Genomic DNA, 15,407 nt, shown 5'->3' with positions numbered 1-15,407 from the left:
TGCTCCTTTTCACATGCAATTCCACCTATTTCTTTAAATTGAAAACAAAACAAACAAAAAAACCACAGGACATCTGTCAACAAAAGCATGCCACACTTGCAGACTTCTTACTCAATGAGGATGCTTCCTTTTTATTTATGAGTTATGTGTTTTCCTGGCAGTATCACTCACAAGCAGTGACATAATAAACTACTGTTAGTTTCCTTCAAAGCTTCCTCAGAGTTAGTGATGACAATTTTTTGTTATTTTTCCCCCTTCTATTTATTTTTTTAAAGCAAAGAAAAAAGATATAATAATAATTATTAATAATAATAATAAAAAGGGGAGTCAGACAGTTGGACAGCAGAAACTTTTCAGAGTGCAAGGAAGCCATTTAAGTCTACCAGTGGAGCACTACAGGACACCAGAGGCAACGCAAGCTGATATAGATTCTCCCAATGCAAGAGAAATAGATTGAATGGTTCATACCGGTTTAAAAAAAATATATTACACACACCTGCTTAAGAGGATGTACACCTGACAGTAATGACCGGTAGAAGGTGAATAACCAGCTGACTAGACACCTTCCTACTTAAGTGTCTTTGCAAGAAACAGAAAAAAATGTAACAAGGAGGTTTAAGGTATAGCTATTAAGTTCAAACAGCCACAGAAAATAATCCAAAGAAATGAAAGTTGCCTTAGCTACAGAACTGAATGTGAAACACTTTCCATGCCTTTTCCTCATTATATTCCCATATCCTTTGTGGCAAGACTATCTGCAGTTCAAACATGTAATCCAAGTGCAGCCCGGCTACTAACCAAGAGCAGTAGCTTGCAGTCTGCCGCTAGAACAAACATTTTCCCATTTGCAAAGACACCCTCGCTTGTGTTGTACAAGCCAGTAATTCCACAGCAGAACTCTCCATCTCTGAGATGCCGACGTAGCTAACTGCCACACACACGGTATGCGGGTTATGTGGGAACATCTAAACCAGCCTGATGAAGTGTGACCGACTTGTAGCGTGTGTGAATGGAGACAACTCTACGCAAGGCAGCAGACTGACCACTCAAATTCTGTATTCAATATGACCCCTTGATTTAGAAGCATTTCCAAAGTGGACTTTCCATAGTTAGCCAGGACTAGAGAATATTGATTAATTCTCCTAAATATAAGGACAGACAGATGTGCACCTCAATTTTAAAACAAAATTACAGCCCTCAGATACGCCAAAATCCTGCTCTGCTTTTATTGTGCTGGGGTTACAGGAAACCTCTTCCAGCACATCTGTCCAACAGCAGGGCAGGATATCCTACTAGCAGACTCCGCAGTAGCAGGGCAAGTTGCTCTACTCTTCCACCCACAGGGCTGCCAGCTGGATCTGACTGACCACCTGAAGAGTGTCTGTGCCCACTGCTCTGCTCCCGAGGGCCCACAGGCAAGCTTGGATGGCTGGAACCACCAGCTCCAGTGGCAACAAGACAGCAGTTTCTCCCCGGTTTTAAGTGCTCAACTCAGCTTTCTCACCCTTAACATGAATGCGAGGATTTAGTCCCAACATTGTACAACTGTGGCTGCAGCAATGATCTACATATATGTGCTGTGAACTGCAGTCAGTGCTGTTAGAGGCTGACCTTGCTTTGTTTGGCATCAGTCGGACAAAGAATTAAAGCTCAATGCACAAACATGTTGTGCTTGGTGCTTGATATCAAACATATCGAGCTGGTCCATAGCTTGGGCACTTTGGCTTTGGAAAGGCACCATATAACAGCAGCCACAAATGTAGCAAGTTGCAAGAGATTTTGATTTAGGCTTGCGTTTTCTTTAATCCCACTTGTACTGACACAGAGGCATCTAAAAGGGTTAATTTGCAGCATACAGCATGAGGATTAAGCCACATTTAATGGGAATCAGGTAGCTTAATCCCTACTCATCCTACTAAAACAGGACCATGTAAGTTCAAACAGATGTGCGTGAAAGATTGATACTTTGTTAGCTCTGCAAACAGTGAGATGCTAATGTCCCATACAATCTGCTCTGAAACAAATTCCCAAACTACACCCTGCATGCAAGGGGAGCCCTCTCTTAACCTTTGAAGTGGTTCAGCATCATCCATTCAGAAGATGGAGTATTTGGCTTTGCATGGCTGAGATGCAACAATGTAGCTGGACGAGGGTAAGATTACCGCCAGCCTGCCCTGATCTCAACACTATCACTCCGTCTAATTCAGCGTGAGGAATTTTGCAAATGTTTCTATAATTGCATGTGACAGTAGCACAAGAAATGTGACTCACAGTAAGAGGGGAAAAAATCATCTGCATATCTGAAGGACTCTGAAAAGCATCCTCTAGATGTGTTAGCTTTTTTCAAATAAATTAACTGAAGCTTATGTAATCTAATATATCGACAGCTCCAGATGCTGATGTCTTTTATTCTTCAGGGAGATGTGGTCAAAAACTTCCAGAACTGAAGTTTTCTTGCCACTATGGCCTTACCCAGCTCAGGGGAATCCTCTTACAAGAAGGTGAGTACGTTCTTCCCCAGGCCCTCTAGTTTTTAGCCTCTCTGTTGAGGTTGCCATCCTGCGCTAGCATTAAATGCAATAAAATTCTGTGTGTTGTGGAGACTTAAACAGTGAAAACTCTACTTCAGAGTGGACAGGGAACAAGAAAAGCACTGAAAGTGATGGTAAATGCTAGATATGATTCAGTGTGGTGCTTCAGCAGCTCCCTCCTCTACCCTGCAACACAACACACATTCCCTGGATGACTCCATTTGACATGCATGCAAAACACTGGAGCAATTAACCTCCCTCTTTCCACTTAGGTCACACCTTGAATACCTGTAACCAAAGCATTTGTCTCAAATCCACCAGATGTGGAAAGGGAATCTCTCTGAATGAGATTTGCTGTCCTTCCCAGCAAGTCTCTGCTTGGAGATCATAAAAGAGGAGTGTGCAGGGTAAGCAAACTGATAATTGTAATGTCACAGGTTACCACTATGTGCTGTGACATCCATTGTCTGGTCCATTGTTTCCAAAGCCTTAGGTATCAAGCTGGGGCTGCCCAATAAGGTTGTGCTATTGTGTTTCAGAGCATGGCCATTTTCAATAGTCATAAACAAGAGAGATATTGGTCTGCTGAGATCTTCTGTTTCTATAAGCTGGTCACATATAATTTTTCATCTTTCTTTTCAAACCCAGAGGAACTCACAGACTATAATCTATACATCAAGCACGTACCAGAAACAGCATACAAACCAGCTTGCTCAGTACAGAAACAACTTGCAGCCTAGGTGAGACTTGTACTGAAGCCATGTAGTGGTTCTTCCTGACAAACAATCCCTTATACAGTTTGCTGCTCTTTTGTCCCCCAAAAGGTAAGTCAAGTACAGAGTTCTGGAGCTGGACTGCTGGGGCTACTGTCTGACCAGTGGGCTCGTCCCCTCCATCACTTGCAATGACCATTTGCTCATGATTCAGAGAAAGCAACTTCCATTACGGAATTTGTCAGAAAGATAGAACTTACTATTGTGATTTTGTTAGGTTATCTTCTCATACATAAAAGCATAAAATGTAATAATACATCTCGTATCATCTGGTTGGCTGGAAGTGTTATTAATAAATATAAAATCATCCAGTATTAAAAATCCTATTATTCTTTTTCTTAATTTCTTGAAGGAGTATGTGGCATAGTACTTAGAAGAGGTTATAGGTTCCAAGTTGCTACTATGGGAAGAAAGAAATTTGCATTACGTTCACTATAATTGGGTTCTGGTTTCTATTATTCCATATTTAAGAAACAGCATTTTTTCCTCCACCAATTCTTTCTTCCCTTACACACTAACCAAAGCAAGAAAGCAGTTCTTACACATGGAATCAGTTAGCTAGAGCTATCAAGAAGACATCCTCAAAAAAACGGAGAAAAAGATACCTCAAGGAAAAGGGAAGAGAGATGCAAACCCAGTATTTCCTGAATAAAGTAACAAAAGGTGTTTCAGAAGTACTAACCTGCTGGTCAGATACACATCATGCAGAAAACAGAGACCATAACAGAGCACACGAGCACAGATGGACATTCTGGAAATAAGTCACCCATCACTTTGATATTAAATGGCTATAAACAGGGAGGGCTACCAGACTGCTCCTAATGCTGAGATGAGAGCCTTCAAGTCAAATCTTGCCTGTGATGCAACAGATGTAGTTTATGGAGGTTGTTCCATAGCTACAGATGGAGTAAAATTAATCTGATTCAGAGACCTCTGCCTATCCCCTACAACAATCGAGTATGATGGTGAGCACAGCTTAAACAGCATCTCTTCTTTATGTGACACCTGGATGCTACACAGGAAGGAAATGCTGCGCTTTTCCAATTTACATGAGTAAGATGCAATCCTCATGTACTGACAAGTTATTAGTTCAGTCCTCATCGGAGCTGTATTTTGGTGAATGAAAACATGAATTGGCTGAATAAGCTGGAAGCTTCCACGTGAAAGTTTAATTAGCCATTTCCCACAAGATTTAAACCAAAAAACTGTGTATCATGTCACAACTCATTTGTCTTGAGAGGGACCAAGGGAGACAAGGGTCTTTCAGCAAAAGGCAGAGGGAGATGGATATTTCACAGCTCATCTGCTCTGAGAGCAATTTCAGGAGGGATTTCTACCTGGAAATTTATTCGGAGAAGGCTCTAAGAACAAACCCTACTTGAGCTGCAGGGAGTCCACTTCATTGCTTGAATTCTTTCTGCTAAAACAAGTCACAGACACAACTGAACCATCTTACCTGCGTCAAACCCAAAACTTGGCACAATGTCCACCGTTCCATGAAAGGCTCCAGCCCATGCTGAGGTAGCGCTGGTGACAGCAGCAGGATCTGTCTTAGTCACGTCACGCTGGGGAGCAGGAATCCTGGCTGCACGTACTGAAGGCATTAGCAGGGACCCGTACCGGGGGTCGCGGTGCGAACTGGGATGGTGATGGTGCATGTGTGGATGAGGGTGATGGCGATGCATGTATACGTCATGCATGTGTGCATACGAAGGGCTCACCTGAGATGCTAAAGGATAATGCCAGGATTCAGATGCAGCAGGGGGAGGAGGTGGGGCAGTCTGATGAAGGCTGTGTCCTGGCCAGCTGCTGGGATCTGGTGTTGGGAAGGTGCCTGGTGCAGTAACGGGGAAATCAGGGTGTACTCCACTTAAGCATGGTGGTGGGGGAGGCTGATAAGAGCTGGTCCAAAATGAAGTTGGAAAACTGCTCCTTTGGCCTGAAATTGTTGAGTTTTCTGGAAGAGAAAAGAGAAATTAATTATGACTGAAGCTGAAAATCAACTTTAATGACAGAAACCCTAAAATGATTTTCTACTGTCAAATTTGTAATGCTGAACTCAAGCTTCAAGTTACAAAATCATAGAATGGTTGAGGTTGGAGAGGAGTTCTTCAGATCAGCTAGTCCAACCTCAGGACTCAAAGCAGTGTCATCCAGGGCAGATTGTCTGGGACGACATTCAGTCAGATTTTAGCCAAAATCCAAACTTCATGACTTCCCTGGGCAACCTATTCCAGCGTTTGATCACCCTCACAGTAGAAAAAAATAAAGAAAAATGTTTTCTTGCATTCAGATGGAATTTCCTGATTTCTAATTTGTGCTTATTACATCTTGTCCTGTCAACAAACACTGCTGACAAAACTCTGGCTCCCATATCTTAATTTGCTCACAGCAGGTATTTACACACATTGATAAGACCCTGTGAGGAGACTTGTCTTCTTCAGGCTGAAGGATCACAGATCTCTCAGGATATTGACACAGAATAATGAGACATTAACTTCTGCTCCTGACCAGACCAGAACATATCATTTAGAAAATTTTCTTCAAATTAATTGCATGTTTTGATGGGATCATCTCTAATGCATCTTATGTTAGTTTATTATATCATGTTGCTCAGTATCCAATAGCATCAAGCAGATAAAGTCTCCTATGTAACTGAAAGAAGTTTTTGTCAGAAAAAGAGACTTGTTGCTCCTTACAGCTAGGGCTTGACTCATATTTAAATGCATTCCAATACCTCTACATTATGAAATGACGTTCTAAAAATTCCTCTTTTGAAGAAGCAGTTAATGTTTTTGATGTGTAGGAAAGTATTGGCATCTTCTTTCTCACATCCCCCTTGCCAACTCATGTTTGAAAGCACTGCCTCATGCAATATGCCTCTGCTTAAACATATTTTTTTTTTGGTCAAAGATGGAAACATAAAAATACAGGACTTTACCACTGATGAAAGACCAAAGTCATAAAAATAGCCTACAGAGTAATAAAGGCAAGGTAATTTAATATTTGACAAGGTGAGGAAACCTCTGTCCTTCATATAGCATTTATAAAAAATGTTTATATTATTTTTTCCTAAATGACTTTTTGTTTTGCTCTGTTTAGCAAGCAACTGGAATGAGACTTGGGTGAAGACATCCTTGAGAATGAACAGATTCTTCAGACACTCCTGCCTCTGAACTGTGCTTACACAAAAATATTTTGGAAACAAAAACTAAGAGAGTTTTCTGACTGCATCACTAGGACACTAATGTATCTATTTTAAAATCCTTTAAAATAACAGCATTTTTTCCACTCATCAGTTGGCTTTGATTTAGGCAGTTCATTGAGCCTGAATGACTTCTGGTATTGGAAATAACTTCATAAATATTCTATGGACAAATGTAAAGAACTTATCTTTGTGCCAAACACTCTCAGAGGCTGCAAAAAACCTCCAATATGGCTTCCTTCAAAAGGCTGCTTCTTTTTTTAGCTTTGTATTTCTATTGTAATTCATACTAGAAGAGAGCTTTGAGCGCATAACAGAAGCTTCAGCACCCCTCTGAAATTGTTATTGTTCATTGTTTGTAAACTGTTCCTTGTTACAGGGGATTAGGCTGAGACACAGAGTGCACATGGCTTAGTGTTGGCAGTAGGGCTGTCAAAAAAAACAACAAACTAAGCTTCTTCATGTCCAGTCTGTTATTTTCCTCACTGCCTAACAGAGAAACGCAGCTTGACAATGCATTGCCAGTATTCTGGAAAATTAATCATTGTAATGGAGAGTTTTTGAGAACTGTCTGGCTGTTATCAGCATGGAAAAGCCCTAAATGCAAGCCATTTCACTTCACAAAAGTGCCGAAAACCACAGAGTATCTGCAGGACAAAATTAGTATCAGGAGAGAGCACTTAAAACCACTGGATCTGGCAATGTGAATTCAGTCCAGATTGCATATCAGTTTGCCTTTACCAATCATGCAATAGGTTTAGGCCACAGAAAACATGTTTAGTCATCTCAATTTGTCAAACCTGTGCCCATTTCGCAAAAGCCATTACCACTGTCAGAAGCTGTCATGGTTCAGCCACCACTGAGACATCAGTGAGCATAACTGCAGAGGACAACCTCTTTGGCCAAGGTGAAATCATGTCATTGTTGATATAACGTCCATCCAGGTTACATCACCATGCAAAAAAAACATCATCCAGTCTGAACGCTCACAGAGGATGCTACTAAATATTGCGTGCAGCAACATCTTCAACAAGTACCATCTGTGCTGAACCACAACCCACAACTACCACACATTTTCATTGTGTTTGAAGATTGTTCTTTCCCTTCTACCTTTACAACAGTGAGCACAGACAGTTATTTTTACAAATATTGTCATGTTGGATGCCTGGCCTCTGTGAAACATGGCAATGGAGAAACAGCGATTTCAGCACTGTCCTTGAGAAAGAAAAGTATCTGAATAGCTTCCACAGGCTTTTGGGAGGGGGAAAGGGGTATTTAACTAAAATTGTCTGCCAAGAAAGATACTCGGTTACCACAATTTCCTACTTTAAGTACAGTGAGGCAGGGAGATGGCAACATCTCAGATACCACAAAGTGGTGACTAATGCAAATGTTAATGGTGGTTGGCCAACATGCACTGAAAACCTGCCAAAGCCCACATGCTATAAAGAAGACAATGTATGGAATTCTCTGTAGCACAACATTACTTTACAGTTAAGGCAGGAGAGAAAAAAAAATCCCTTTCAGTTGGGAAAAAACATGTTGATAAAAACTCCGTAAAGGTAACATTAGTTTCAAGTGTAGGCCCTGCAAAAGATTTCAAGTATTTAGCATCCCTGTTACTCAAATTTGTTGTAGGAATCTATATTATATAAAAAGACAGTTTTTAAGTTCATTTCAACCTAAACTGACCAGACTGATCTGTATTTTCAATATACAGCAGATGATAAGTTTTATTTTCTGTACACAAGCAAAATCCCTCCTTGAAACAAACACACAAACAAAAAAACAATATTAATGTAATGATGAAATTGCAATTTGTTTTTCCATCACAACACTAAAAAAAATGCAACTTAGATGAAAACAAAACAAAACAAAAACAAACAAACAAACAAAAAAAAACATAAAACCTTGTCCTATCAGGTAAAGAAATAATGCAATGAGCTAAATAGCCAGTACATTCCCGCAGAATTTTTCACTTAAATCTATACTTTCTAAAACAGCTATTTGCAAATGCAAGATTTTTTTTTCTAATTGATCTTTTAATAATTTATTGTCATTTTATTTTTTATTTTTTTAAATATATCTAACTTTCCATGAAATTTATTCTTAAAAGATATTCAAGCTAATTATATTTTACTTTAGGCAACGGGATACAAATTCATTAACATTTGCTGCAACTGAGCATTTTCAACAGAAGTATATAAACCAAAAGACTAAGGCATTAGCATCTTTTCAAGCAGTCGTATTTCAGAAACTTGTTTAGGTACAATAAAGCTCTTGTCAGGTTCTCTTCTTTGGAGAAACAAACATGGTCATCTTTTGTAGTCTCCTATGCAGAAGCAAGCAGCTCTGCCCAGTAGCCTTCCTGAGTATCTTCATACTGCTCCAGCAGGTGCAGCAACAGCAGAGGGCATATCCCCTTACTTTATTCCTGGAACACTTTCAGAACACGCAGACCTCCATGTCCCACCGATGGCATGGGGCACCCCGGGTCAGGAAGCAGCCTGTCTGAAGAGCCCGCGTGCCAGGTCACCCTGGCCTGTCTACTACATATCACTCTGCAGAGAGTTGTGCAACTGGGGGGAGTCAGGGCAAAAGAGCTGGGAATTTCTGAGGCCAAAGAGAAGGACACAACCTTTACTTCATGATATGTCTCAAGCTCAGTGAAGAGGGTCTGCTGTAGGCACGTGTCTCTAGTGACTGCCTTGATCCCATCTCTAAAACATTTGCAGCATGTCTGGGCCATTTATAAATGTTCCAGTCTTCTTTTTTTGTAAGCATAGATTCAATCCTGCTCTCAGTCAAGTCAATGGAAAATTTCCCATTAACATTAATGGTCCCAGCTCAAGCCATAAATTCCTCTAGCTCCCTAGCCACTTGTGCTGACCTTTGCTTAAACTTCCTCAGATTTGTCATCATCCTTCTGGAAAGCAAGACCTTCTGTGCTATTTTTCTCTTCACAGTGGTTTCCAAAAATCCTCTTTTTATTATCTGTGACTTTCATTAATATACTCTCACCGTAGCATCACTGATTATGAATACCACCAGTCCTACAAGGATCCTCATAGTATCTCTCCCACTAAACCTGATGCAAGATCATTAATCACTGTTCTTAGTTCACTGTCCCTTTGACAGTCCACGTAAAGAAAAGATCAGAAGCAGTGCATTTGTGAATCTGAAAAAACTACATAGACTCTCACATTCGACAAAACAGAAATAATGTCTTACAGGCAGGCTTTCTACAGCCACCAGTTTAAAAATCTGACCCACAAAATCTACCTAGTTCATCTGGCAAGATCTGCCCTTCATTACATTGATAATCCTTACGCCCATTATGAGGCAAGAGTGTATGCTGCTGTGTAAACACTTTACAGCGTTGATCACTGAAGTTTCTACTTCCTGCTTCAGAGCACAGCCACCCCCATTTTACATGCAGGAAGTCAGTAACGATGTCTGTGTCTCTCCTGTGAGCTCTCCTGATAGGCAGGCTCCGGCCACATGGGCCAGGGCCAGGGCCCATTCCAGCTTGTGTTGGCTCCTCCCTACCTGGAAAGCAGCCGTAGACAAATCTTAATCACCTGGCAAAGTCACCCAAGAAGGCCGCGTGGGTCTTCTCACTTCCAAGACCAGCATCCCAAACAGCTTTGCTCTTGCCTTACAGGCCAAGTTTCACACTTAGAGCTTAAAAATAAGCCTCAAATCTTGCAGCAGACTTTTTTGAAGCCACATGAGCTCTGCCCTGCTCCTTCCAGGCCTTGGCGGAGCTGCAGCTATGGGAAGAGTGGGAGACGACTGTTTCTTCCACGCCTTTGGCACCTTTTTTCCCCGTTAGTACACCAGACCACTCAACCCCAAGCTGCTCCTCATTTCTTTCATATTTGGGGTGATTTTTCCACCTTCACAATGGAGCAAAATTTCAGCTGCAATGCAATATTTGTTACAATGACATAGACAAGTAAGCTACACCACAGACAGCAGGTTACCTCCCTTCTTACCTCTCCACAATGGACTTAGCCCTGCCTTGCTCTTGGTGAGGGCAGTTTCTGGGTTGAAGCTACTGGCTTGGCTCAAAGCTCTTGAGAAATGTTCATCCACTACTGAACCAATGTCTCCCTGGAAGTAAGTGAAAAGGACGCAGCGAGAGTTAAGGTACTCCATCTCAGCAGGCTGGTCTTTCTCATCCTCCTCTTGCTTGCTGGAAAGGGTCACTTCCAGAGACTCCTGCATCTTGTTGTATACAGCTAATTTCTTCTGGGATTAAAAACAAAACAAACAAGAGATGTATCACTAAAAGCATTCAGTGCAAGCTCAACATCTGGTTTCCTTAAAGAAAAATAACTGAATGCATTGAATATTCATTTCAGTTCATTGCACTTGGAAGACAGAGGTATTTTGCACCGACATTTTACAGAAAAGAGATTACCAGTGCTGCTTAGAGTTTTGTTTCCCCCCACACAGATGGACCTGCTCCTCAAACACATTTCACATCCGCAGGTAGTTTAACAGCAATGGTTTGCACCCAATACCTTCAAAAAGAGCACAGGTAGACTGACAATTTACTGCTGACTCCCACCTGGAAAGGATATTCCCATCAGTGAGGGCTGCAGCCTCAGCTTGTACAGCCCTGCAGAAGGGTGGCCACTTACAAAACTTCTGTATTTCACCCTTATGGCTGAACATCCACCCAGCTTTGCTCTCCTGGGCGAGAGGACAGGAACAGTTAGAGAACTTGATTCCTGAAAAGTCTTCCACCACATTCCCAAAGTCCACAAAATGCATAAATTCTCATTTAGGGCAAGGAAAGGTGTTTTGTGTTTGTTTTTATCACGAAGATCTATACATTCAGATGGTGAAAGGGTTCTTTTGGGGGTAGGTTTTATTTTGTTGTTGTTTTGTTTTATTATTTGTTATTAAATGCCAGCTTCTGGAGTAAAGAATAAAAATTCAAGTCTTCAGAAATTAAGCATGTGATCTGGGGGAAGAGGGGAATTGACAAGTCTGCAAACACATGCAAAAAAAAAAAAAAAAAAAAAAAAAACAGAGAAGCATTAAAAAAATAAAGCCAGCAAAGCCATCTGTGAACAGCTATTTCAGAATCTTCTCTCTCTCTCAAATCAAACCTAAATGTCAAAATAAATGTGTGTGAAGATCCATTTTGCATGGAACATATTTTTCAGATGTTCCACTTTACAACTGTTTTCACAGAAAAAAGCTCCCCACAACAGTCAAGCTGCAGGAATCATAGCTTTTAGCTAGCTAGCCATTTCCACAGCTGACTTTACACACAAGCAGCTTTAGGAACCCAAAAACAACTACAGCACATATGCAGAAGTATTTCATAGCTTTTCTATAGAATTACAGCTTGACTTGTCTTTTATGGTTTGCTTGGCAACACTTTAGCACCATCAGAATCTCTTTAAGTTTACGGCTTTTTTCTCTTTTTCCAAAGTTGTTCTATAAAGCAAGTTAAACAACTACACAGTCTATAAAGTTCCAGTTATACAATAAATACGCTTGTCAGATTTAGAAATAATTGGAAGTCGTTCTCCAATCTTGTACACCAAAAATGTACTTACATTCTATGCTTTCTAAAATCCCATAAGCAGATACAAATTGTCATATTGTAACACAAAATAGAAACTCCAGAACTAATTCTTAATTATGAGTGATTACTAAAAAAAATTAATTTTAAGAAAGAGATACTTACAAATGAAATTAAAACCTACAATACTACAAGCTCAGAGCAATTAAGTGATGCATCAGACATTCTGGTAACTTAACTGAAGAACATACACCGGCTCAGTAATACCTTTAATTCTGACACTGTTGCACAAGCTGTAACAAGGGATGCAAGGAATTTTATTTTGCAGTTTGGGAGATCTAAACAATTCAAAGTTAAATTCAAGTAAGTCTGTGCTTCACAAAGCACGTGGCTCTGCTTAGTACAGTGTCACTTATTTAGACATACAGCTTTATTCATAAGATGTTAAAAAAAAAAAAAAACAACAAAAAACCACACAGCAAGTTAATACAATAAATAGTTTTTCTAGAACCTAAGTGCTAAAATGAAAGGTAGTCTAAAGCTATCAAAGTAACTTTTGCAAGTGTTGAATATGAGGTGACCCATAGTTTTCTGTAAATGCTTTGTGCTTTCTCTAAACAAACTAAAAATCTCTTTAACATTTGTTCCTGAAAAATTAAGATATAACTCTCAATGAGCTTCATGGTTTTGTCTAAATAATCTCTGAAGGATGAGATGTCAATAGGACAGAAATAGTTTTAACAATATCACATATATAGTAGATGTGCATATGAAAAATATATAACATATCTACTTAAATGACTTAATGATGTTCAAAAATGCACCACAATCCAGATCCTCCTAAAAAAAAAAAAAAAAAAAAAAAAAAAGCAAGACAAGAGGTTGGGAACCACTTTTTAATTACATTATGCATTTATTTAAGTATATAGAAAGTATAAAAGAGGTACTTTACAGGTGTCTAAATAGATATTGATATATTACAACATCTCAGATACTGTATATATGCTAGACCCTGAATATATACAACACACTTTAAAAGTTGATTTCTGTGATTACAGGTACACTATTTGTATTTATGCTGCAAGTATACAAATACATACACAAGCATGCAATTATATACAGAAACACATCATTTAATATAGCCCCTGGCTTGACTTGGTTATCAGGAAGGAAGTCTTTCAATGTTCCTATATAGAGACTAGAGCTCAGGAAATTAAAACTTATCTCCAGAGTCGCTTCTCTGTGCAGGAATGTTCCCCCTTCTACAGCTTAAGAATCTAATTCATTTTCCATTTCAACTCTCTTTCCTCCCCTCCAGTCCATGGGTAGTCATTACAAGACATTCCGAGTACTTGCTCTGTTTTTGAAAACAATGAATCTGATTTTTTTTTTTTTTTAATATCAAAAAAGATGGCAGGTACAACAGCTTGTGTAAAGTTATTTATAGTGAAAAATTATATTTTGTGGTGAACTTTTTGCAAAGAATGAGAATTCTAAATTAAAAGATATTTCAAAACCACATCAAGCCTGCAATCAGATACAGATCTACTTAGTTTGTATTTCAGGCTGAAATTATCAGCCAATTTCTTGCCTGTGATTACAGGGCCCTTTAAATATGAAGTTACAGTGAGATAAAGTGAATTTTCCTTGCATGCAGCTTACATACATCCTTTACATATTATATATCCTATAATAAAAATTAAAGTAAAAATTAAAGTGTTTTTTTCTCTCCCTAACTCTCTTCTGATACCTCTGCCTACATGCAAATTCTGCATCACCCATTCTGACCTTAACAGCAATCTTTTCACAGCATTTCTATCTGCACTTGTGAGAGTGGAAAAGTACTAACTTTTTCCATCAACTGCTAAGTGAATTTGTCCCACTCTTATGAGAGAAGAAAAATAATACCAAAGGGGGGAAAAACAAACAAACAAACAAACATCAGGTTAGGTTTCTGATAACTAGTCTGGGCTAGCCCACTTTCCCTTGTACTTCTTTCATGCAAATAGTTGTGGCATATATTTAAGCAGTCAACAGTATCTGTAACGTCTTTATAAAGTGTAAATGCCGAACAAACTCTGCATATGTCTTGCCTTTTTTCAGTTCTATAATGCTTTCATATATTCATGAATTATACCTCTCTCTTCACTAAAACCTAGAGACTGAGATTAAGCAGCATCTGAAAATAAAAAACAAAACAAGCACAGAAAATCTCATTTTGGCCAAAGCTCAGAATACAGAATCTAAGTCATCTTAGTATTTTGGAAAATAGATAAAGAAATGGGAAATCCAGTGCCTATATCATCTGATCCCATCTTCAATAACAGACACAAGCCTATGGCACAAGCAGGAATGGTAGGACCTCTGGGTAAATAATGCTGTACAGCGTGGGCTGCATTCAGCTTAAACCGACACTAATTTTGTTGTTTCATATATTTACAAAGAGGTTCTTTCAAAGAAAATTTCAACTCTTACTACAAGTATCCCTTAAAAAAAAAAAAAAAAAAAAAAAGCTAAAGGTCAAACATAGATCGGGAATACAGAAATATTAAAGAGAGGGTTCACGCTGAATAAGCATCCTCCACTCTTTTGGAGGAAAACAGACCACTTGGGTCTTTAATATCAAGAAAGCATGTGGTCCAAAATCTCACACAAAACCCCTGTCTCGATGATTCCCGTTATTTTCCAACATACCCTACCCAGAACCAAGGAAAACTGTTCTCATGCAGTGAAACTGGCCACATGAAAGCCAATGGCAAAAGTCCAATTGACTTCAAGGGTCCCAGATCTCAGCCGGGGTGTCTGGTAAAAATGTCACAGCATTCCTTTTCACAAACCGAAAAAAAATTCACTTCCAGCTGAAAGTAGCCACTAGGCAGCAAAACATAGAAACTACCAAACACAGCTGAGTCTGGAAAAATTTTAGTGTAGCCGAGTTTGAATTGAAAATTCAAACCGGCTCTTATTTTACATATAAGCTGGTTGTCTGATCCTACAACTTATTATCTCCGTACATGCCATCATGCAGCATATGGTCCTGTATGCTCCCAAGCATGAAAGTCTGGTGTGCCTGTGGCCACCTGTTACAGATTTTCCATTATGAGAGAAAGAACAGGAACCAAAAATAAAGAATAACTACACTGAGGAAACACTATATGACCCTATCCTGAGAAAAAAGCTGTCATTCGACATAAGCTTCTGAGAAGGAATTTCAGTAACAAACCCTAGGCAAATCACGGACAGTCCTGCATTTGTGGAGCTGCCTGCCAAGCAGGCTCCTATTGATAACACTGAAAGTATTCAAGGAAGAAGACAATTTCAAGCAATCATGGCATGGAATGCTGGGCCTGAAA

General features: G+C 39.5%; 1 protein-coding gene across 8 annotated transcripts in view; it reads right to left on the bottom strand.

Moving 5' to 3' along the window:
- The window catches only part of VGLL3 (vestigial like family member 3), a 135,122-nt gene that overhangs the window by 102,370 nt on the left and 17,345 nt on the right, over positions 1-15,407 (bottom strand). For 4 of the 8 annotated variants that reach the window (XM_021271038.4, XM_072025641.1, XM_027449329.3 and 1 more), the window contains 2 exons: positions 10,508-10,763; positions 4,761-5,261 (listed from right to left, as the gene is read on the bottom strand). In XM_021271038.4, coding sequence (XP_021126713.1) covers positions 4,761-5,261; positions 10,508-10,763 — 757 coding nt within the window. The remainder of the gene's footprint in view (positions 1-4,760; positions 5,262-10,507; positions 10,764-15,407) is intronic. The other 4 variants (XM_072025650.1, XM_027449331.3, XM_038184749.2 and 1 more) reach the window with 2 other exon arrangements.

This window comes from Anas platyrhynchos, chromosome 1 (assembly GCF_047663525.1).
Source record: "Anas platyrhynchos isolate ZD024472 breed Pekin duck chromosome 1, IASCAAS_PekinDuck_T2T, whole genome shotgun sequence".
NCBI lineage: Eukaryota > Metazoa > Chordata > Aves > Anseriformes > Anatidae > Anas > Anas platyrhynchos.
This window is presented reverse-complemented; position numbering and strand designations above follow the sequence as displayed.